Genomic DNA, 25684 nt, shown 5'->3' with positions numbered 1-25684 from the left:
ATCAAAATCACGAAATGCATATATATAACAAAATTATGGAATGATAAACAAATAAAAAATGGCCTTGCATGAGATTAAATTAATTAACGATAAATTTATCACAATTCTCACAATTTTATGAATAACAAAATTGACATGCTTAGACTCACGATAGGTGAGTACATAAACACTCAATTAATTATTCACTAACATAATTATATTATCAAAAATTTCAATCATCTATCAAATAATTTTTATGGCATGAATATAATTATGTCTTCATCCAATGAAATAAATAAAAAATAAAATTGTGAGAGAAAAAAAAAATTCAAATTAATTATGTGATTATGCGTCAATTAACAATTTAAATTGACCAAACCCAAATCAAATGACCTGGCTCTGATACCAATTGTTATAATTAATACACAATGGGCACTAAATAAACAATAATCAATATCAAATCATGCTCATGAATTTCCATGATCAAACATTTTATTTAGGGCATTAATATAATAATAGACGTACCTCCAATTATCGCCTTGATCTCTAATAATCATGTTGATTACACTTCTTTGATCTACACATATAGAGAAAAGGAGAGCTTGGGAGTAATGAACACTACTCTATCATTCTCTTTACACCATAGCCACACTCATTCCACCTTAATCATCAATCAAGAGCACAACCCTTTATATAAGGAATTATGGGCCAATTGAGCTTACATGCCCAATGTGAGGGAATTAGTTGTCTTGGCCCAATGGGCTGACCAAAGACGTTTTAGAGCGTGTCCATGGGCCCCGAGCATGTTAGTACGTTATGTCCATCCCATTATGGCCCGATGGTAATATCATGTATTACCGATTATATAGTTATCATTACATGCTAATACCGACACTGTGTGAGCAACACTTAATTATTTTAGTCCATATAAAATATTCTAACAGGATAATGAGAGATTAGTCTAGAGACCAAACCTTGTAACATTCTTTATATAGTAATCTAATTAGAACCTCATTAACCCTAATTAATTTTACTATTGCGTATTATTCATTACAAAACCCATTCGGTATAAAATATTTAATTGGACTCCTTGAATTAAATCACTCAGTTAGCCCAAATTAAAACATTAACTCATATATAATTTTCTTAATTTGTTAGGTCACACAGTAACCCAACAGCAACACCACATATAAGTTGGTTATCTTCAAACTGTGATGCTATATGAAGTGCCCAAATTCTAACTGCCGAAGCACCTTCGGCAAGGAAACCTTTTAATCAAACGAGGGAGAGAATAAAAATCATGATCTTACACATTTTGTGGATGCAGCAGTTTCAGCCTCTACGAACATGGTGTGTTTTAGAATTGTTATCTTCTCAGCAGACTAGTAAAGGCAGCTATGTCTAAGGTAAATAAATGCTTTATATTTATCCATCATCATTCATAAACCAACAGCTTGTTGTCACACAGTAAGATTTAGGGAATGATGTCAGAATATATTTTCCACGTGTTTTAAATAAATTTTTTAGTGACTAACAAAAGGGACTCCGTTTTGGTTAGATATTTTAAGCTCAGTAAGACCTTATTTCAACTGTTATTTTAATAAGATACTTATTAGTGTTGTTTTTGTGATATTGGTGCTTTATTCATATTTCAAGCAGAAATACTTACTCTTTTGATGGGGTAATTTGGACTTGAGTCAAATCATTTTTCTCTATATACCAAAATGAATTCTTAGATGGTAGGATTGGTAAGGATCATCACTGATGCATATAACTCCCTCATGTGTGTTGTACACGCCAAATAACAACATTTTTTATATATATATATATATAAAAGAGCATTATTGTCAGGGATTCTCTTTCTCGCGTCGTGTTAATAACAATTTTAAAATGTTGTGGGTCGAAGAAAACCTCTTTCAATCTCAATCCGTAAGTGTATTCTCTACAGTCTCTTTTGAAAAGATAAAAAAAAAACAGCAGCCTTTTGAAATCCTTAAACACCATTTGAAATTCTATTTCAATGGTACATGATCAAGCACCCATTTTAGATATAAAATAAATCTTAAAGCCTCCAGTTTTTGTTGTTGTTGAAAGCAGCCCGTAATACGCGTAGACATAACAGCTACCATATCTCCAATAGATTTTCCAACGATTGTTGCAATACCAACTACCGGAATCAGTAATAAAATGTCTGCATTTGTCTTCAATTTCAGGTGTTTAAAGGGTGGAGTAAGCCATTTCATTGAAACTAGAAAGATGAAATGTTGAGATCATCCATTGAGACAATTTGTAGAACAGTTGGAGTGTGTAAAATACATGGTGATTGCTGAAATGCCACGGTTCACCAAGAGCACCCTTTGTTGTCAACATAGCAACCAAAACGAATCACTGAATCAGAAAAAGGAACTCTTGCAGATCAGAGATTTCCACTTCAAAGCATCCTTTCCAAAGGGCAGCCATATAGTTCGCTGGAAAGCATCTCTGTTGAAGGGCTTGAAAGTTAAACCACGGACTACCAGAAAAAGTTCAGGAGATGTAGAGTCTTGATCTGTGAGGGAAAGCGTGGAACAGAGCAGGCATACCATGATGATGGGCAAAGAAAGCCAGCGGAGCAGATATGGAAAGCAGAGAAACCAGCGTGATTACAACTTCTGTTTGTCGAAAAACTCAAAGGAAGCCATGGGAGAAAACGGGTAGACGGGATAGTCAGAGGACGTGGGAGTTGATGCCGGAGCTGAGGAAGAAATCGTACAAACTGAGTGAAGGAATAACTGCAGGAGCACCAGAGGCGGGTAGACGCTCAATTTTAATCCTTCTTAAAGTCTTGTTCATGCTCATAACTCTGCTCTACTAGTACAAACAAACGGCTTCTAAAACTTTAATCTATTGTGATTAAAGGCTTTGTTTTCCACCAGGCCAAAACTCTCCATATTATATCATACATTCTTAGCAAAAGTATTGTCGTCATCATCTTCTTCTTCTAAAACATTCTCACTCTTCGAGTTCTTCAGGAGCGGAGCGCCGTCGTATTCGATAATGGAGAACTTTTCGCCGTAACCCATCACCGGACGGCTACATCGGAGCAAGAGTTGTAGGACTTCTTTCATGGAAGGCCTCCTGGAAGGCTGAGTCTCCGTGCATATGATCCCGACCCTGAAAACCCAGCACATTTCTTCCACATTACATGGCTCCTTTACTTCCGGGTCCAAAGCTTCGGCAATCGGCTTGTCTTCTCGGATTTGACGCCATGCCCAGTCGGAGAGGGAGCTGTGCTCGTCGCCGCCGCCGTTGTTCGCTTCTCTTCCGGTTGCCAGTTCCAGGAGAACGACGCCGAAACTGTAAACATCTATCTTTTCATTAACTCTTGCTGTGTGACCGTACTCTGCAAGTTTGAAAATGAAATGTTTATGAGTTTTCCTGAAATGGGCATTAGTAAAATTTGGTGTAGGAAGAAAAAATGTGGGTTAGTTGGTAAGATTTACCTGGAGCCATGTAGCCGAAAGAACCAACCACAGTGGACATTGTGGCAAGCTCTCCTTGCCTGACCAACAACTTGGCTAGGCCGAAGTCTGCAATTTTCGGGTTGAATTCGGAGTCTAGCAAGATGTTGCTTGATTTAATGTCTCTGTGAATAATTGGTGGGACGCAATCATGGTGCATATAGCATAGGCCTTGTGCAGCGCCAACTGCTATTTGTAGCCTCTTGGGCCAGTCAAGAAAGACACCATGGACAGAACCGGAGGTTGAGAAGATGCGTTGATTGTTTTTGCCATGTAGCCATCGGTCTAGACTCCGGTTTTCCATGCACTCATAGACTAAAAGTTTTGAACTCTCACTTGAGATGCAGCACATGAGTTTTACTATGTTGGAATGTCGAATTAAGCTCAGTATCTCCACTTCCGCAAAGAATTCTTGCTCGAGCTTGCGGTCCACATTCTTGTCGTTCCGTATTTTTTTTACGGCGACAACATCGCCTTCACGATTCACAGGGACACGGTAGACTTTACCGGAGCCTCCAGTTCCAATCAGATTATGATCATTCAATCCGGACACGATTTTAGATTCTGTGAATGATAGTCGCTGGAATGAGGTTAGCTTCCATTTGGATTCAAGTCCATTTTTGCTCCAATGGCCTCTGATTACGAAGAATAAGGAGAACACAGCTAACAAGAAGACCACTGCACCTAGTGTTATGATCAAAACAAGATATGGAGTTAAAATTTTGTCACGCTTTCTGGGTTGGGAACTACAGAGCTTGAGTTTCAAATTGTTGGAACTTGTACAGAGACCAGGATTGTCCAAGAAACTGTCAGCATATGCAGCGTTCTCGAATGCAAGTGGGATTGTTCCAGTGAGCTTATTGGAAGAGAGATTGAGAGAATTGAGCTTCAATTGACCAAGTTGAGAAGGAATTTGGCCAGAAAGTCGGTTCTCTGAGAGGTCTAAATAGTTAAGAGCAGGCAAGAAAGAAAGTTCTGCAGGAATTTGTCCAGAGAGTTGGTTTCGACAGAGATTAAGAGTGCTAAGAGACTTCCATGATTGAATACGTGGTGGAAGATCCCCTGTCAGCTGGTTCTGGTCAAGCGAAAGAGTTGTCAAAAGTTGAAGATTGGTTAATTCATAAGGAATAGAACCTGTTAAGCGGTTATTACTGGCCTTGAAAACCACCAAATTCTTCCAGGAAGATGAACCAGTTGGAATGGTACCTGAAAACTTGTTGTCATTGATTTCTAACCGAGAAAGATTCTGGGCCAACTTTTCAGGAAGCACACCAGTGAATTCGTTGTTGCCCAGCATCAAGTAATTCAAATTCAACGATGTCCACAGACCACTAGGAACATTCCCAGAAAGTTTGTTGTTATAAATTTTTACCGTAGTCAAAGAGCTACAGTTTCCGAGTCCTTCCGGCAGTTCGCCAATGAGATTGTTGTCGTATGCCACGACATCGGACAATTTACCCTGAGAACAAAGATGTTCTGGTAGTTTTCCTTCAAGCCTATTGGAAGAGACCTCGAATGTTCTGAGGTTAGAATACTTGCCCAAATCTGGAGGCAAAACTCCTGACAAATTGTTGATAAAAAGACGGAAATCTATCAAACCTGGCAATCTGCCTAAACCCTCTGGAATATTTCCGGATAATTGATTCATGAACAAGGCCAAGCCCGACAACTTGTTTAGCTTGGCAAAGTCTTCTGGTATGCTCCCTGTTAAACTGTTCTCTGAGACATCAATTAAAGTCAATTTCAGAGATTCAACCACCTGAGGAATCTCCCCAGAAAGTCTGTTCATAAAAAGATAAACCTCACTTAAATTTTTCAACTTGAACAACCCATCTGGGATTTTCCCACTCATGCTATTCCGGGATAAATCCAAAGATTCTAATGCTGTCATATCTCCAATACTATCAGGTATTCCTCCGATCAAATTCGAGTTAGTAATCCACAACTTTCTCAATTTCTTCAATTGGGTATAGTTAGAAGGCAGCGTTGACGGGGAAAGATTTTTATTATTGGATAACCACAGTGTTTCAAGATTAGACAAGTTACCTAATTCTGGCGGTAAAGAGCCATTGAATTGGTTAGTCCCAAGGTCGAGTGTTCTCAGTTCTTGAAGCTGTCCGATTACTGCTGGGATGTTGCCAGAAAAGTTATTACCACCCAGGGAAAGATTCTGGAGCTGAATCATTCGATTGATGTCGTTAGGAATGGTTCCCACTAAGAAGTTTGCGGAGAGGTCTAAGTCTTCAAGCTTTGAACAGTTGAACAGAGCTGTTGGAAACTTCCCAGGAATGGTGTTGTGCCCAAGATCAATGACTCTGAGGTTTTTGAGATCACATATAAAAGAAGGAACTGGTCTGTTGATGCTTACATTATGGAGTTTCAGCCCGGTGACTGAGTTAGACGTGCAGTTGATACCAGACCAAGAACAGTGAGAAGAAGAGTTCGTTGATGGGATCCATTGACTCATATATTTAAGGTTTCCCCACTGCTCTTTTAGCTTCAGAAGCACTGATTGTTCTTGCTTCTGCAGTGACTGGGAGACTCCGTGGCTAAGTAAAAGAAGGAAGAAAAAGCTGCGTAATGGGATTGAATATGCTTTATTCATTTTGAAGAGATTGATCAAATTGAGAGTTTGTCAATCTGAATATCAATCAATCTAAGTTTTATCGACCGAGGAGAAATTAACTCAGTTAAAGATGACTTTTTTTAGTGTGTATCTGCAAGTGGAAAGTCATGCTAGCTGGTAGTAGCTAGGCGCAGCTATATGAGAAAACAGAACCAAAACCAAAGGCCAAGTTTTCCACTTATTGAAGTTACAAATTTGGTGGGCTTATGATCATTATATGGTTACCAAATGATCACCTTTTCTTTTGTGGACCTGGCAATAAGATAAACCAACGTTATCTCACCAATGCTAGAATAACTGACAGAGTTAATCAGCCAAATAGTTAGCTATGTAGTTTAATAAACTTTTAGATTCATATAATTAGTAGAAAAAGCGAGCCATTTACATGAATTTTGACGTTCATATAATCCGTATGAATCTATTTCAGATTTTGCAAGCAAGCAGTTATTAGTAATTACCCCCAAATGGTTGACCTTAGCATAGCATTATCCGAACCTGTGTTTTATTCAACTTTATTACCCTTTTAAATACATAAATAATAAATGTTGCCTATAATGTGAATAGGAATGGGAATTTTTTCCACGGAGCAGGGAAGGGGGCCATTTTTAAATCCCTAAGGTTAAATTGGGCAGGGATGGAGATAACACTCTCAGTCCTCGCGGGCTCGTTTAATATCTTTTATTTATTTTATAATATTTTTTATTTATTTTATATTTATTTTTGTTACACCCAGATTTCGAGCCTTAAGAATGGTGATCTCGATAGCTGGATTCGTCAGGAATGGGCCTGTAATGTCCGAAACATATGTCCGCCACCTAGGCATCGAACCTACAAAGCAGGGGCAACCTCGAAGATGGTAGCCTCGAAATCCTCACAAGCCCGAAAGGCAGACATCGAAGTACGTTTGTTCTCGGATGGCCTCGGATTAGGGGCTCCGAGCCTGACATAAGTATGAGCTCGAAGCCGCATGATCTCGGGGAAAATGCTACAGCTCGAAAGTCAGTAAGAAACCTGGGTGGGCACGACACTGACAATGTAGACTGATAACTTTGAATATCCTAGTGAGTCATTTTGGAGAGACGCGGTCTACATTTATTGTTGTAAATCCCCTATAATAAAGGGGTATTTATTATTTAGTTATACGCCCCCTGATCTTCAGGGGACGTTTCCTTGTATATAGGATTACAAGCTTTTAATGCCATTAAATTTATTTACATATACAGAATAACTTCTCGAAATGTGTGGGATAGTATTCTGAAATCTCCTCTATAAATAGAGGGGTCATGCACCATGAAAAATGGCCGAATTTTGGTGATCTTGAGAGAAAACCCTGGAGAATTCATTCTTGAAGAATTTCCATAAATCATCTTAAGTTTTAATAATAAAGACTCGTGGACTAGGCAGAATTAACTGCTGAACCACGTAAAAAATCCCCATTTGTTTTATTGTTTTTTTTCCTGGCCATAACTATTTATTGTTTTCGTGCTCTTATTTCACTGTTGACGAAAAGCGGCGTCAACAGTTTGGTGCTTTCATTGAGAGCCTTAAGCATTCAGCCCCTGAACAAGTTATGGCCGCTAACGATCAGAACGTTCCTGAAGAAAATTATCCGAGACGCCCTGGGAAACAACCAATGGTAAACCCGAATGCTGAAGAGAGAAGCGAATCCTCTGATTCTTGGGGACCACCCGCACCACCAAGGGATGAGGATATGTATTACAATCCTGAGCGGTACGTTCCCATTGTGGAACTTGAAAACCGGCAGTTGAAACAGCAGTTGGCAGAAGCCAATAAGCGGTATGAGGAGTTGGCAAGGATAGCCGCAGAGGTGCAGGCGGCTCAGCCCCCACCTCCGCGTGAAAACCAAGCCCCTCCTCCGAGGGACGTGCATGTTCCTCCCCGCAGACCTCGTGGGCGTCCACGAAAGAATGCCGCCACAAGAAGGCCGGAACAACCTCCGGCACCAGCAGATCCATCCGCTCCATCGAGACCCCAGAGGAGTACCCGAGCTAGGGCCCCAGTTAATCCACCTGCGGAAGTACCTGCAGGAACTGAGAACAACCGAGCCCCTGCAAAGGCTCAGACTCAAGTCCCTGGGAACACACAGAATGCAACCAACCCATCTCGGGCAAACTCCGGACCATCCAGGGCGCAAAATGGGTGGCAGCCACCGTCACCCATACGGTTCCCTCCATCACCTATAAGATATCCTTCACCTCCTCGCAGGAATGCTCAATCAGTTCGAGATGAGGACGAAAGACGTGCGGGGAGGAGACAAGGGAACAGGGAGGCTTTCCGGGAGCGGAGAGGCACCCCATCTGAAAAAAGCCAAACATCCCGATCTCGCACTGCAGAAACGAGGCGCCATGAAAGAGACCCATCTCGAAATAATCATGCGACAAGTTTTACTAGTGACGACTCTAGAGATACCAACTCGGTCAGCATGCATGATCGAGGTCGAAAGAATACTGGGAGCCACAGGAATCGCTCCGACCTACGGGAACACTTGAATCAGAGTCGGGGTAATCTTAACCCGATAAACTCGGATCTGAGGGACCGCTTAAATAGACGTAAAGACCCCCTGCGGAGACGCGAACCTGGAATAGTGATCGACGACCACCAATTCCAGACACGACCCCTCGCGGACCCGGTCCAAGAAAGAATTGATCAGTTAGAAAAGGCCTTCAGGCTTTTGAAAAATGAGCAAGGTCAAGATCGATATGAAGATTCTGATGAGGAGCTTGATTGCTCCCCATATTTCCAACACTCCATTTCCCCAAGGATTTCGGATCCCTCACGTCCCAACGTTTGAGGGAAAGTCCGACCCGTATAGCCATTTGAGTACATTCAATACCATAATGAGAGCAAGTAACGTGGGTTACGAACTCAGATGCATGTTATTTCCAGTATCACTGACAGGACCAGCCAAAAGCTGGTTCGAAAAATATAGAAGACACTCAATAACTTCTTGGGATCAGCTATCTAAAGACTTCAAGAAGCAGTTCAAAGCCATGATGGGGGTTAGACCTGAGGCATCAACCCTGACTAACGTTCGGCAACAACCAGGTGAGACATTGAAAAGTTACCTTACAAGGTTTAACTTGGAAGTTGCCCGAGCTTGGAATGTGGATGACAGCGGTCACCTAATGGCTGTCCAAGCCGGAGTAATGCCAGGAAGTGCCCTCTGGGACGACATGCAGAGAAAACCGGTGAGGTCCCTAACCGAGTTTAATAAACGAGCACAGAGGTTTGTCAATGTAGAGGAAGCAAGGTCGACACTTAATGTGACCTCCCAGCCCGTAACTACAACGATAAACGCAAACTCTGTCTCAACTTCGACGGACCCACCAGCTTCAAAGCCTGCTGCAGAAAACCCTTCCAAGAGAAAAAAGAACGAAGGGAGTAACCCTGAGGTCGAGGGAGGAAAGAAAAAGAAGGGGGAGAGATATTTCTCCATGTACAGAGTGTACACCGAGCTCAACGAGTCTCGGGAGAACATATACCTGGCTAATGAAAACCAGGTCCCCTTCAGGCGTCCAGACCCAATGAGAAATCAAAAGTCCAAAAGGGACTCCAGTAAATATTGCCGATTTCACAGAGACACCGGGCATACTACTGATGAATGTCAACAGCTGAAAGATGAGATCGAAGGATTAATCTCGAGAGGTTATTTCAGACAATATGTCAAGAACCAGAATACTAATCAAGCGTCCGCGAGCCAGAGAGCAGCCCACACAAAACAACAATACCCAAGCTAGGGAAGAAGATAGGCCCCCTCCAATTGATGGAGAAGACGTGATAACCATCTCGGGAGGGCCTCATCCCGCGAGTATGGGTAAAAATGCCCAAAAAAGATACATGAACGAGCTAAAAACTGGGGACGGGTCTCCTTATGAACCCGAACCTAGAGCTCCAAAAAATCAAAGAATTAAATCCCAGCCAATAACCTTCACTTAGGACGACGCATCTCATGTCCAGTTTCCTCACCATGACCCACTGGTCATCACTCTCCAGCTTGCAAATAAGAGAGTTCACCGGGTTCTCATAGACAATGGGAGCTCAGTTAACATTCTCTATAAGGCAACCTTAGAAAAGATGGGACTCTCCCTTCGCGACCTGAAAGCATGTGTGACTACACTATACGGATTTTCAGGAGAAGGAACCGCCTTCATGAGATCCATCGAACTCCCCGTGACCTTGGGAGACTACCCAGTCTCAACAACCAAGATGATGGAATTCGTAGTAGTGGATCTACCTTCAGCCTACAATGTGTTGCTCGGGAGACCCGTCCTGGTTAGGCTGGGGGCAGTCTCATCCATAAGGCATCTGGCCATTAAGTTCCCGACCCCTAGTGGCGTCGGGACATTGAAGGGAGATCAGTTAGCTGGAAGGGAATGTTATAGCATTTCCTTAAGAGGAAAGAAACAGACGAGCGCACAAGCACTCGTCATTGTTCAGAATAGAGACGGGACGGTCTTGGAAATTGATGAAGAAATCGATCCAAGGGTTGAGGAGAAGGTTGACCTCGAACCCTTAGAAGAGCTCGAAGAGATTCAGCTCGAAGAGTCTGATCCCTCGAAAAAGGTAAAGGTTGGAAAACACCTCCAGGAAGAAACCAAATAGCAACTAATTGGCTTTTTGAAGAAAAACCAGGATGTCTTCGCATGGTCACATTCGGACATGGTAGGAATAAGTCCGAATATAGCAAGCCATGCGCTAAATATTGATAAAAGCTTCCCTCCGAAGCAACAAAAGCTAAGACAGCTGGATGATGACAGGAAGAAGGCATTGAAGGAGGAGGTCGACAGGTTAAAAGCAAACCGATTCATTAGGGATGCTTTTTACTCTAACTGGGTAGCCAATCCGGTGTTGGTCCCAAAACCGGATGGGACATGGCGAACTTGTATCGACTATTCGGACCTCAACAAAACTTGCCCGAAGGACTGTTTTCCCTTACCAAGGATTGATCAGCTCGTGGATGCCACGGCGGGGCATGGACTGATGTCGTTCATGGATGCCTATTCTGGATATAACTAGATTCCCATGCATGCCCCCGACCAGGAACATACGAGCTTCATAACGGATAAGGGGCTATACTGTTATAATGTCATGCCATTCGGGCTCAAAAATGCTAGGGCCACATACCAGCGGCTCGTGAATATGATGTTTTCGAAGCAAATAGGAAACAACATGGAAGTTTATGTTGATGACATGTTAGTCAAGTCTCAACTTAACGATAACCATGTTAACAATCTCGAGGAATGCTTTGGCATGCTCCGGAAGTATAACATGAAACTAAATCCTCAGAAGTGCACCTTTGGGGTATCATCAGGAAAATTCCTGGGCTTTATTGTAAACGCTCATGGAATAGAAGCCAACCCTGACAAGATCCAGGCCCTGATCGACATGCCCTCGCCTCGAAGACACAAGGATGTCCAAATTTTGACCGGCAGGATGGCGGCACTAAGTAGGTTTATATCGAAATCGACAGACCATTGTCTTCCGTTTTTCAACCTTTAGAGGGGAGGCAAGAAATTTGAATGGACGGAGGAGTGCGAGCTGGCCTTCCAGGAGCTTAAAAAGCACTTCGCAGAACCCCCCATCTTATCAAAACCTATTACGGGAGAAGTACTGTACTTGTATCTTTCCACCACCGAACACGCAATAAGTGCAGTACTCGTGCGAGAAGAAGAAAAGGTACAGAGACCTGTCTATTACATCAGCAAAAGGTAACTGGGGGCAGAATCGAGATACCCCTTGATGGAAAAGCTGGCTCTCAACTTAATTCATTCATCTCGTAAACTTCGACCCTACTTTCAGGCGCACCCGATCCATGTGTTGACTGATCAACCACTTAGGCAAGTCCTGTCTAAACCAAAGGCTTCAGGTCGACTTCTTAAATGGGTGGTTGAACTCGGACAATTCGAGATCACTTACCACCCGAGGACGACCATTAAGGCACAGGCATTGGCAAACTTTATACTGGAATGTACTGTCATAACCAACGATGAAGTTATATCCCCGGCCCACGAGCTGTGGAAACTTTACGTCGATGGTTCATCTAATGAAAATGGATCGGGGGCAGGGGTCATTTTGATTACCCTTGCAGGGAGTAGATTTCATTCTGCCTTAAGATTCAACTTCAAGGCATCAAATAACGAGGCTTTACTGGTGGGACTTCGTATAGCCAGAGAGCTCAAAGCTAAAGCAATACATTGCTACAGCGACTCCCAACTTGTGGTTAATCAAATCTTGGGAGAATACCAGACTCGTGGCATGAAAATGGTAGCTTATTTAGAGAAGGAAAAATCCGCCTTGGAACATTTCGAGTTTTATGCGATCGAACAAGTTCCCCGAGAGAAAAACTCAAATGCGGATGCCTTAGCTCGGCTCGCTACTTCAGCCGAGAATGATGAGCTAAACGTTGTGCCCATAGAACACCTCTTGGCACCTAGCATTAACGAGCCGGAGGAGGAAGACGTGTGTATGATTGAATCCGAGCCTACCTGGATGACCCCGATAGTCGAATATCTTGAGACCGGAGTCCTCCCGAAAGATCGGAACCAGGCTCGAAAGTTAATGTATCGAATTCCCCGTTACACCATTTTGGACGGAAAGCTGTATAGAAGGGGATATTCCATGCCATTACTTCGGTGCGTGACTCCACCCGAAGCAAAGAAGATCATTGAAGAAATTCATGAGGGGTTCTGTGGAGACCATACTGGGGGGCATAACCTGTCCAAGAAAATCATACGCCAAGGTTATTTCTGGCCTACCATTAAATCAGATTCTTTCGAGTACGTAAAGAAATGCGATAAATGCCAGAGATTCGCCACAATTCCTCGATCTCCACCATCCGAGCTGACCATGATGACTTCCCCATGACCATTTGCGGTATGGGGAATCGACCTCATAGGCTTTCTCCCAACTGGCAAGGGCGGTGTGAAGTATGTTGTAGTTGCCGTAGATTACTTCACAAAGTGGACGGAGGCTGAACCATTGGCAGCAATAACTTCCAAAAAGGTCCTTGACTTCGTAGTAAAGAACATCATATGTCGATATGGGATGCCGAGGAAAATTGTATCCGACAACGGCACCCAGTTCGATAGCGACTTGTTCACCAACTTTTGCGAAAAGAATGGAATAATAAAGAGTTTTTCATCAGTAGCTCATCCCCAGGCGAATGGCCAGGTCGAAGCTGTAAACAAAACTCTCAAGAGTTCGCTAAGGAAACAGTTGGAGGAAACAAAAGGACGATGGCCTGAAGAGTTGCCCCAAGTTCTATGGGGATATAGGACTACAGCTCGAACATCAACGGGACATACCCCATTCTCTCTAGCATATGGCTGTGAAGCTATGTTGCCTATCGAGGTCGAAATCCCAACAATACGAACTCACATTTATGACCAAAGCTCGAACCACATTCAGCTCGAAGAAACCTTAGACTTGATCGAAGAAAGAAGAAACGAAGCTCAGTTGAGGAACGCTGCCTACCAGCAACGAGCTACCAGGTACTTCAACAAGAGGGTTTGGATATAACCAAATTATTAAAAACATATAAGTGTATGGATTACAAACCAATCACAACCTTCAAAGGTTTGGACCAAACCAGCTAGAACTAATCGACGATAAGTTGAAACCTAAACCTACTTCGAGATAAGTCGAGATCGAGGCTGGAGTATCTTATAGAAAAATAGTTTCGAACTCATAACCTCGGAGAAATAACCGAGGACAAGAAAAAGTAACTAAGCAATAAGATATAACTAAACCGTTTGCATTACACACCATACAAGTACTTTCGGGTTCATGGTTAAAGTAATATCCGACCTTGATGAATAACGAGATCGGAAGAGGATAATTCGAGCAAACAGTGCATGAAGGCATTGGGCCTCGAGCCTAAAAATCCAAACTATGTTTGTACGAATAAATAAACATACGCGGTTCTTTAACATAAAATGTGCAAAATATATCAAACCAAGAAATGTAAAACATATGTAGTAAAATAAAAAGAAATTGTATCAGCCCTACGGGCATAAATTAAAACAATTACAAAAATAAGGGGACGCAGCCCCGAAGTGAGGTTCAGGAAGGAGCAGTTTCCTTGGCCTTCTTAGCATCAGCGGCACTAGACCCCTCAGGACGAATAGCATGACTATCCTTCTGAGCAGCCCCCTGAGCAGCCTCATCCACCTCAAGTCGGGCATTCCACCGCTCAACATACTTCGCCTCAAGAGGACCCAAGAAGCTGGTGTCGAGGTCGGCATTATCGACCCAGATTTTGTACATGGCTTGGTCGATCGCTTTTTCCTTCTTCTCTTTGAACTCTTCAAGGAGGCGGGCCTTCTCGTTTTCCATTATTTCGAAAGTGGCAACTTTCTCCTCCTCGATTTTGGCATTAGCCTTCTCCAGCTCCGCAAGACGAGTCTTCACCTTTTCAAGCTAGGCCTTCACCTTTTCAAGCTCGGCCTTCGAGTCTTTGAGTTCATCAGCCGTTTTAAGCTAGAGATTCCTCGACTCTTGGGCTAGAGACATGCTCGTGTGCACCTCGCTGGTCAGCTTATAATTAAGCTGTGCCGAGACGACGAGGGCTTGAAACACAAAGGTTGAATTAGAGCACAAGCCAAGGCATAAGCAATTAAAGGAGAGTTGCGAAAATTACCGCGACAGTAAGTTCAATACTCTTATCATAAAGAGTATTACAGTCTGGGGCCTTATGGAAAAAATCCCAGTGGTCAGCGCCGAATCCTGAAAGACTCTGACCCACTCGAGAAAGGACGTCCGAGCCAAGTACAGCTCCTTGGGTCCCAGCAGTACCATCAAGCACGAACTCTTCAACAAGAGGTCGGGCCAACGGCAGGAGTGCCTTGGAAATCGAGGGTTTCTTCAGAGGTCGGCCGATTGTTAGTTGAGTTGCGGCTGGAGGAAGCATGGCAGGCGCGGTCGAAACAGATGCATCGACCTGGGCATTCGGCTCCTCAGCTGTGCTCGCAGCAGTTTGAGCCGTTGGGGTCTTCTCAATGCGCCTGGGGACTTTAGATGGCCGATCGGATTTCCGCGAGCCTCTCGGGCGCTTACTCTTTTGAGCTCCCTCATCGCTGAAGAGCATGGCGTCAAGGTCGGAATCCATAGCACCTGCACAGTTCCAATCGAAGTTAAACATAGTGCTAACAAACTTGGAAGATAAAAAAAAAAAAACCAAGTAGAGAAAGACCTAACTGGAACTCACCCTCGAGCTTGAGCTCGGAAACCATGAAATTCCCCCATAGTATCGTTTAGGCTATACATAGTATCGTATTGCCCGAGCCAGCTATCGAACCTATGAACTCGCTCATCTACCCAAGTCCACACATAAAAGTGGTTCCTATCGTCTTCGCACAGAACTAGCCTATCGGGTTTGTGCTTTAACAGAGTGGGGGACCACATTTTCGAGCTTAAAATGACTGTACCTTGATCATCCGAGCCTGAGCTCGAGGCTTCGTCGTTGGCCTCGTTCCCCGAGTGCGGGCTCCTTCGGCGAACTGGGGGCGGGGGCCTTACCTCCCTCCTTGGAGGGAGGATGCCTGTTGGCAGAGGCACAAGCTCCCAGCGGTCGTATTTTTTTTTGGACCAGTCCGAGGTGGACTGGCCATTTCCCAAGAGCCCGCAAGCTCGGAGCTTACCCTTATGCAAAATATACGAAAGGGACCTCCTGCCATAAGGGAGTTGGAGCAGAGTCTCTCTGTGCTCCTTCATCTCGTCAGTGGGAGTGGGACGGTGATAGTTGGCTGGAAGATAAAACACATTTCAACTAAGTACGAGCCTACAGACAAAAGTCCGAGCACAGAGATAAAGAAGGTTAGGGGTACTTATGAATCCATCTGAATGAATAGTATCGAGACGGGGATAGGCCATCTGTCCAGAAAAAAACCTTCTTAAAATCAGGAGGATGGTTGGGAAGGTCCTCGAACACCTTTTTCTCCTTGGGGTAGCTCGAAAGATAGTAGAAGTCGTCTCCTCCCCGAGCTCGGGAGGGATTGCTTTTCAAACAGAAGAGATACAGGATCTCCTTTGGTGAAGGTCCTTCCCACTTCAACTCGTGGTATTACGACCTCAGGGCAGACAGAACCCTGTAAGAATTAGTGTTGAGCTGGAATGGAGCCAACCCAACAAAGTCTGTGAAGTCCTTGAAGAAAGACTTCAAAGGCAGTAATTCTCATGCCTTCATATGCTCCTGACTCCAAGCCGCATACCTCAGCTTGTTATCAGGGTTTCCATCCCCTGGAGCATAGCAGCTTCGCTCGCTGGAGGTAGGAGCTCGACACCTTAAGGAGCTTGACAGCCTGAGACCGTGGAAGGCCAGGATATCAGTTATCTGACCTAGCGAGGTAACCGAGCTCCAGTAGTGCTCGGCCTCGAAGAACTCCCTCCTCGGTTGCGAGGTAGAAGGCTCCCCCATCAGTGAGAATTGGAGCTTTCCCGGACTGTACGCGATGGTCACTTTTAACCTAGGGTCGAGGGGGATCGGCCTGGGCCCTGAATCAGATTCCGGATAAAAAGCCTCTCGAAAGGTTCTCCTCTTCTTTTCTATGACCTCGACGATTTGGCGGCGATAGTGAGCTCGGGTTTCTTCCTGTTCGCGCGCGAGATCGTATTCGCGAATCAGACGTTGGTTCCGAGCAAACAGCGATTCTGGGCTCGGAGTTTTTGGCGAATACGGAATTGCCAACAGCGACCCCCACCGTCTTTCCAGATTCTGTGACATCTAGCGCGAAAGAAAAAATGGTGAGAGCCATGCATGCAAGGATTCAAGAATTACGAGCTTGGCAAGACAAACTCAAGAGAGTGCTTAGGTACGAAACGAGCTCGATACTAGAAACCCGATTAAGAGTCAGAACGTGTTTTCAACGAGAAAAAGGAGGGGAATGGATCAAATTTTGGAGAATCCCGAAATATCAGGGAAAATGGTGACGGTTATTCAGAAATGGTAGTCTTGGGTATCGTGCGTTCTTTAAAATCAAGATTTTGTACCCGATATCTTGGTGTGCAAGATATGGCTTTTAAATTTTGAAAACCCAGAAAAAAGAGACCTTGTTCTACATCAAAACCGGGTTTAGAACCAGTGATTTAAACCTAGCATGGAGACTTAAAACTCAAAAGCCTATCGGCCAGAGTTTCCTAGCATGTCAAACTAAAAAATAAACCAGCACATTCCCAAAAATAAAAGAACAACACAGATAGAAACCGGCATAAAAGGAAAATGAAAAGATCATCAGATACTTACACAATGATGGCGATTGCAGAGAAATCGTTGATTGAAGGAGAGGCTGCAGGTATGACCTTACGGTCTCGAACAAACTGGCGGTCCTTTGTTTCTTCGGCTGGGAGAACATGCAAAAGCTAAAAACTCTCTGGGATGGCTTCTGGTATCGTCTCTTTTCTTTTTCCTCTGATGAGTGTAAAATAAGAGGAAGAAGATGTCTGGGGCCTTATATATAGATGGTAAAAAGGGATTAATCTGAGCCATTGGCCAGAATCCTTATAAAATCCGACGGTCAGGGACAAATGACATGATGGCACCGAAAAGGTGGCAGACGAACGATCGTGGGCAGATTTCCAAGGTACTCAAGTACCTTGGATGAGCAATACCTGACTGACACATGTCCACCCTCAAGTATGTGTGACGGTGCGGTTCCCGAAGAAAGTAGTTCAAAAGTTTCATTCTCATAAGGATTCGAACAAATACTTTTGAGGGGGTAAAATGTTACACCCAGATTTCGAGCCTTAAGAATGGTGATCTCGAAAGCTGGATTCGTCAGGAATGGGCCTGTAATGTCCGAAACATGTGTCCACCACCTAGGCATCGAACCTACAAAGCAGGGGTAACCTCGAAGATGGTAGCCTCGAAATCCTCACAAGCCCGAAAGGCAGACATCGAAGTACGTCTGTTCTCGGATGACCTCGGATTAGGGGCTCCGAGCCTGACATAAGTATGAGCTCGAAGCCGCATGATCTCAGGGAAAATGCTACAGCTCGAAAGTCAGTAAGAAACCTGGGTGGGCACGGCACTGACAATGTAGGCTGATAACTTTGAATATCCTAGTGAGTCATTTTGGAGAGACGCGGTCTACATTTATTGTTGTAAATCTCCTATAATAAAGGGGTATTTATTATTCAGTTATACGCTCCCTGATCTTCATGGGACGTTTCCTTGTATATAGGATTACAGGCTTTTAATGCCATTAAATTTATTTACATATACAGAATAACTTCCCAAAATGTGTGGGATAATATTCTAAAATCTCCTCTATAAATAGAGGGGTCATGCACCATGAAAAAGGACTGAATTTTGGTGATCTTGAGAGAAAACCCTGGAGAATTCATTCTTGAAGAATTTCCAGAAATCATCTTAAGTTTTAATAACAAAGATTCGTGGACTAGGCAGAATTAACTGCTGAACCACGTAAAAAATCCCTATTTGTTTTATTATTTTTTTTCCTGGCCATAACTATTTATTGTTTTCGTGCTCTTATTTCACTGTTGACGAAAAGCAGCGTCAACAATTTTACATGTATCTTTATCTGACTTTGTAGCATATTAGTAATTTTAAAAATATTTTTAATTTTATTTTTAAAATATTTAATACTTTGAGTAATTAATATATAATATTAATTTAAAGTAATTTATTTTTATTTTAAATAAATAATATCTATTTATAGGAATTCTTTACCCACTCCTGCTAAAGGGAGAGGGGCGGGGAGCACTCCACTAATTTACCCATCCTATCTCCATCCCTAAATGTGAACACTTTCTACAACACGGCAAGAAATGAGTTTTTCTTTTTGAAAGTGACAAGAAATGTGAGTATTATAAATTGAAAATAATATATCTTAAATCTTTTAGTCAATTTTTCTTTCTTGAACACGAGTCGAAGACCAATTCAAACATTTCTACCTTCTTCCCTTACATCTTACAAAAAATAAAATAAATAAATAAGGGACCACACGGGAAAATGACAAGTAAGCTATAACTATCTTATCAAATAAATTAATAGAAGAAATTAATATGTAAAGACTTAAAACTTTGACTGAGCTAACAATCATTAGTATTTTTAGTCTCGTATTCGTGGACATGGTCCTTTGCTATTGTTAGTTACAATGAACTTGTCTCTTTTTTCTTATATATTGTTTATACATTGTTTTTATTCGTGGAAAATATTTTACAACTGCCAAAATGTAATAGGTTAAAATTGTTAATTGAAAGCTGATATGTTTGTCTGACATTATTTGAGGAATTTATTTTATTAGATTAGATTAAAATAAAAATTTTAAAATATATATTTTTAAGAAATTGATTAATAATTGGGGAATTATGTAAGCATAAAAGTAAAATTGTGATCTAATTGATATAAAATAAATTGAGACTTAAATAAAAGAGGCATGAAATAAGGATTTTATGGCATTGGCACCAATCAAATCCGATTTGAATCCTCATCGTATTTAAAAACTGGTATGATATCTTTTTTGATAAAGAAAAGATACTATTTGATATCATTGATACGAACAAGTAAGATGTATTTACAAAAGAGAAATGCTATGCCCAGTGGAAAAAGTTATTTCAAACAAATAATCTCTTTTGTCTCTTAGAAATCTTTTCTTTCGTTAACTCATAGAGAAAGTTGTTAAATTCTCGTCATTCTTGTTTGTGCTTGTGAGAAGTTCATTTTTTAAATTTATTTTCCTATTTTTTTTTCATTGCCTCTCAGGTTGAACCTCAAAAAAAATACAAAATGTGTATAAACATTTATAGATACATATATATTAAGAGCATTAGTTTTTTTTTTTCTATTAGAAATAAAAAGTCTCATGTCGCAAAATATATGAAAAGTCACACATGTAAACACACTACTTAAGTTATTAATACTAATTAGTTTTAAGATGGACTCAATCTTATTTCAGTAAATATTTTCTTTTTAAATTTTAGCGATATTGACAGCATAAATACTTAAGTTCATGATTTTGTTATACTTAAATACTTAATTTTTTTTTTACGACATAAATACTTAACATTTATTTTTGTTGTTGCAACTATTACTTTTTCTCGTTAAAGGGTGAATACCAAACTTAATTTATTGACAGCATAAACATTCTTTTTTTAAATTTTAGCGATATTGACAGCATAAATACTTAAGTTCATGATTTTGTTGTACTTAAATACTTAATTTATTTTTTTTACGACATAAATATTTAACGTTTATTTTTGTTGTTGCAACTATTACTTTTTCTCGTTAAGGGGTGAATACAAAACTTTTTAATTAGGATTATTGGCGGCATAAATAGTTAAGCTTATATAATTGTTGCATTTAAATACCTAATTTTTAATATTTATTAACATAAATAATAAAATAAAAAATCAGTTTAAAAAAGAAAATACTTAAATCTAAAATTTAATAAATACAAAATTAACACCTAAAACATTAAATTAAAGGAGGCATTGAGCTGGATAAAAACCAAAGGATGGCGTGATGTTGAAGTTGAATCAGACTGCTTGGTTGTTGTCCAATCTATTCGAAGCTCGACAAATTTACTTTCTTATTTTGGACGCATTGTATCTGAATGTAGACAATTACTGGCTGAGTTAAAGTCAGATAATGTTTCTTTATATTTTATTAAGCGATCTGCCAACTCTGTAGCTGATTTCCTAGCAAAAGCTACAAGTTCTATTGCTGATCGTAGTTGGAGTGGGACTGTTATCCCCTCTGATCTTGCTTCTGTACTACGTGATGATTTGAAGCAATGAAGTTATTCTATTTTGTCAAAAAAAAAAAAATAATAATAATTTATAAATTTTAAAAATTCAAATTTAATTAAAAACATTATTTCTAGTTTCTAAGATTTTTCAAAAAACCTTATTTAAAAATAATTTTGAAATATTTTTCATATTTCTACTTTTAAATAATTTTTATATCTAGACATTTTGAAAATTTTAAATTCAATTAAAATTTATTTTTAATTTCTAAGATATTTCAAAATTAAGTAGAAATAATTTATTTAATTATATTTGAATTTTTCAAAATATCTAAATATAAAAATTATTATTTTTTAATTTAATGTTTTAGGTGTTTAATTTTGTATTAATTAAATTTAAGATTTGAATATTTTCTTTTTTTAAAAAAAAAAACTAGATTTTTTATTTTATTATTTATGCTAAAAAATTAAAAATTAAGTATTTAAGTGCAACAATTCCATAAACTTAGACCATCTCCAATGCAAGATGTAAATTTTGTGTCAAATTTAGCACAAAAAATGAGTTAATGCTATATTTGGCCAAATATTTACAATTGTGCTCCTATGCACAGAATGCAAATTAACACAAAAAGTCAATTATTCATTTAATATTCATTGAGAACACACACAAATTAAGTTTTATTATTATTTTTTATCATCCAAATTATGTACTCCAAAAAATTTATCATTAATTTTTTTTATAAAAAATGATATATGGTTGTTCATTAATTATCAACTACTCAATTATAATAATTAGTTGCAATGTGGTAAATAAAAAATTAGTATTTATTGATGTGTCAAATTTGACACATTTTTTGGAACATCATTGAAGTTATACTTTTTGTAAGATGTGTTAAATATAGCATTGCACCAGCTTTTTGACACTCTATTCGAGATGCTCTCAAGTATATATGCTGCCAATATTCCTAATTAAAAAGTGTGGTTTTTGTCACTTGATAGGAAAATGTAACGGTTACAATAAAAAATAAACGTTATATTTTTTGTAAGATGTGCTAAATATAACATTACACCAGCTTTTTGACTCTATTGAAGATGCTCTTAAGTATTTATGCTGCGAATATTCCTAATTAAAAAATGTGGTTTTGATCACTTAACAAGAAAAGGTAACGGTTACAATAAAAAATAAAGGTTAGGCATAAATTAAGTATTTAAGTGTAATACAAATATAAACTTAAGTATTTATCCTGCTAGTTTCCCTAAATTTTAATAAAAAGTGGTGTTGCAACGAGAAAACTTTTCTGCTGAGAAATTCATGAAATAAGAGAATTGTTTTTCTTTCAAATATTTAAAAAAAGTGGTGTGATGTTTGTGTGTGGAGATGACATTACTCTAATTAAAATATGTGACACATATCTTCCTTTTAAATTTTTATATAACATATTACATTATTAATTCTTTTTAAAGTTATTTTGTTTTGTTTTATTGTATTATTTATGTTTTGCTTTTATTTCTTTTTGGTTTGATTTTTATTTAAAGTTTAACCTGGCAGTTGGCACCATCAAACTTTATTGAAAAAGATTAAATTAAATACATTGACACGGTTTGGGTGGCACGGCATTATTATAACCCAGTCCTACAACTGAGACTTGCCAATATACAGTATACGTTGAAAAATATTTAAGATCATACAAATCATTTGGTCAAGAGATAAGTATATCGCGGTTAAAATAACCGAGAGTTTATTTCACATTATTTTTCTTCTTTTCAAAGTTGTGTTTTAAGGAATGGAACAAAAAATAGTTTTTGTAGTTTTCAAAAAGTAAATAGCGTTTGGTTAATGCTTTTTAAAAATTATTTTTTAGTTTTATTTTTTTTAAATCTTAAATAAAAAATTAACATATATATTTGTAGGGCATTTCTTTAGTCCATCAGTTGCTTTTGAAGTATTAAATCCCTCGTCGAATTTCAAGCGTTAAATTAAATTGTGAGGATCGTGAGCTTTTTATTCAATTTATTTTGTAAGAGTTTGGTAAAATACCATCCTATCCTTGAAAACACGCAACCGGTTAGATTTGTTAATCTTTGTTTTTTCTCATGGGTCTATTGCCTGAAAAAGAAATTCCAACTCCAAAAAATAATATTCCCTGTCTCTCAATTATTGGGCAATCTAAGCTTTACTGTTAGCCACACTACCACTGCTACTTCAATAGTCACCCTCTCCTTCATCATCATTAGTGTGCATGGATCTCATCGTATGACATTTCAGATTAAAGTGGTAAGATTTTTTTTCTTTTTTATTTTCATTTTAAAATTTAATTAAAGAAAAAGGGAAAATTGATAGTGTTACCTTTGATTATTGAGTATATTTTTGTTTTTAGAGCTTCTTTTTAAATGGTTTCTTGTTTTTTTTTTTTAATTTGTTGTAAGATTTAATATGAGGATTTGGTATAAATATGGAGATTTGGTATAACTTGTTTAAGAACCAGTAGACATATGGTAGACATATGGAGGGCTTTGTTGTGATTTTTATTTTGTTTTTGATTTATATTGTGACTTTGAGTTAAAGTGTCAATCCTTGGTTGTTGAAATGATGTTACAAAACCGTAATTGGTTTAGATAGTTTTGGTTTAGCTTATGAAAAAGGCTCTAAGGCTTCTCTATGAAAACAACTAGCAGCCTTTCATCTACTCTGTATACTTTATAAACATAAAACCATATATTTGCACTAAAGCAATATAATTATGCGAGTTTGTTTGTATTGCATCATAGATATGTCATGTTGTGTACTGTTTCTTTTTGAAATATGTCATCCTATATATAAGTTTCAATTACTTATGTGTGTACTTGTTTTGTGCCATTTTCTGGCTCTGTCATATAAATTGAGGAGGGTTGGTATAATTTGTGTACATTCAAAGTGTTTGATTTAACTCCTCAATGACTTGTCTTAGTTGTGTATTTAAAAGTGTTTGAGTTTGTATCTAGAGCATAGTGTTAGCTTAGAGAATCTAGAAAAAGGAAGGGAGAGTACTTTTATTACTTGATCATTCTTTCATATTATCTGTTTTTGGTCAGATTGCTTACAATGATGTAGGAAGAACTTGGTGTTGGTGTTGGTATAAGCTGATAAGGAGGAGTTGACACAACCCAATATAGATTAGTTCATGTACTTTTCACCAAGAACACCATTGCTACAACTTTCAACTATTAAACATGATTGTGAAAAACATTCTCAACTTAACTGGTTGTACATTTTTTGGTCTGTACATTAATGTTTGTGACACTGAAAGAAGTGGAGCGATTTTTTTATAGTGTTTGAAAATTGTTTGATTGATGTTGAGAATTCTATAATAAATTTAGCCATATATTTAATAATGAATTCTAATGGTACAAATGTTCAAGAACAAATCATAATTATAAAACAAAAATAAAAACAAACCTCTAAGTTAATTAGAATAAATGTAACTTTAGCTAAAATAATAATAATAATTTATTTTTAAGAACCATTATTATGAATTTTTAATGTATTAATTTTAAATTTTATTCAACTAAATTTGTTGGTAAATTGAAATTTGATATCATATATCATTTGCTAAAGAAAATATTACATTAAAATAGTTATAAATTTTTGTTTCACAAATCATGTATTCTTTCTATTATGTTCGGTTCATTAAGTGAAAGCAATAATCAAGTTTTAAGAAACATATTATCTGATATCAAATTTAGATTTTTATCTCATAAGAACATTTTTTAAAATATAGTTTTCTAATTGTAATCCAGTAGGACTTAAATAACATTAATTTCTCTGCCATTTTTTATGCATATATTCAAACAAAATTTGATTTAAAATTTATATAGCCCTAAACTACTCAATTAATAATAATTCAGTCATTCCAACATTATAGAGATAAAATAATTTTCAAACTTTTCCTAAGACAATTTATTTCTTATACACAAAACAATAAAAATATAGTTAGTTTTTATTACATTCGACTCTAACAATGTTACTAAATAGTTCATTAACAATTATTTAGCAACAACCAAAATATTACATAGCCACTATCGTAAATAAGTCTTAACTTCATACGAATTTTTCCATAATGTCCTCAACTGTACATTTTTTATACATTAAATTACATTAATGCCCTTATTTTTCATAGCCACACCAGTTCTAGTTTTCCAAGAGGTTGAGATAACCGGCTGCATCAAGTCAAAAGCTAAAAAAATAAAAAATACAAAAAATGCTGATAATTCGACACTTGGCAAAATGAATGGGACCCAGCAGAAGGACTAAGTCGTGTGAGGGACCTGAGAATTTGCCATATTTATAAAGAGAAAAATCTTTTAAAAGTTTGTAATAAATAATGAGATAAAATAATTTGAAAGAAAAAATGATGAAAAACGAGGAGTGAGAAAGTAAGAAGAGAAAATTTGAAGAAATAAAAATTAAGAAGAGAGAAATTGATCCAAGAAAAAATGAGAGAGAAGGTGATGAGAAAGAAAGTGAAGAGAGAGAAGTGATGAGAGAGGAAATGGCGAGAGATGAAAAATGATAGGAGAGAAAATGATGATATATTAAGTGATGAGAGAGAAAGTGAGGATATAGTAAGTAATGAAAGAAAAAATAAGGAGATAGAAAGTAATGTGAGAGAAAGTGAAGATAGAGAAACTAATGAGAGAGAAAATGATGTGACAATAAATAATGTTAGATAATAATAATAAAAAAAGTGATGTGAGAAAGAAAAAAAGATAGATAAAAAAAATTTGAGAATAACAGAGAAAACAATTTTTTGTTGTTCTCAAAGTTTTCTGTTTTCTGTTTTTTGTAACTTTGTTTTTAAAAACTGTTTTCTGAAAAC

General features: G+C 38.6%; 1 protein-coding gene across 1 annotated transcript; it reads right to left on the bottom strand.

The window, feature by feature from the left end:
- Positions 1-1870: 1870 nt before the first annotated feature.
- On the bottom strand, positions 1871-6273 carry LOC133797122 (receptor-like protein kinase 5). The gene is made up of 2 exons (XM_062234928.1): positions 3462-6273; positions 1871-3361 (listed from the first exon to the last, which is right to left on the bottom strand). The coding sequence occupies exons 1-2, from the start codon at positions 6082-6084 to the stop codon at positions 2916-2918; spliced, it is 3069 nt and encodes a 1022-aa protein (XP_062090912.1). The 5' UTR covers positions 6085-6273; the 3' UTR covers positions 1871-2915.
- Between the last annotated feature and the right edge of the window lie 19411 nt (positions 6274-25684).

The sequence above is a fragment of the Humulus lupulus genome, chromosome 8, assembly GCF_963169125.1.
Source record: "Humulus lupulus chromosome 8, drHumLupu1.1, whole genome shotgun sequence".
Taxonomy (NCBI): Eukaryota; Viridiplantae; Streptophyta; class Magnoliopsida; order Rosales; family Cannabaceae; genus Humulus; species Humulus lupulus.
Note: the sequence above shows the minus strand (reverse complement) of the source record. Positions and strands in the feature narration are given on the sequence as shown.

Bases quoted from the DNA above. Each gene is read 5' to 3' on its own strand.
- LOC133797122 (XM_062234928.1), bottom strand. From the start codon at position 6,084: ATGAATAAAGCATATTCAATCCCATTACGCAGCTTTTTCTTCCTTCTT. The intron at 3,362-3,461 runs GTAAATCTTACC...TCAAACTTGCAG, and splicing joins TTTCGGCTACATGGCTCCAG to AGTACGGTCACACAGCAAGA.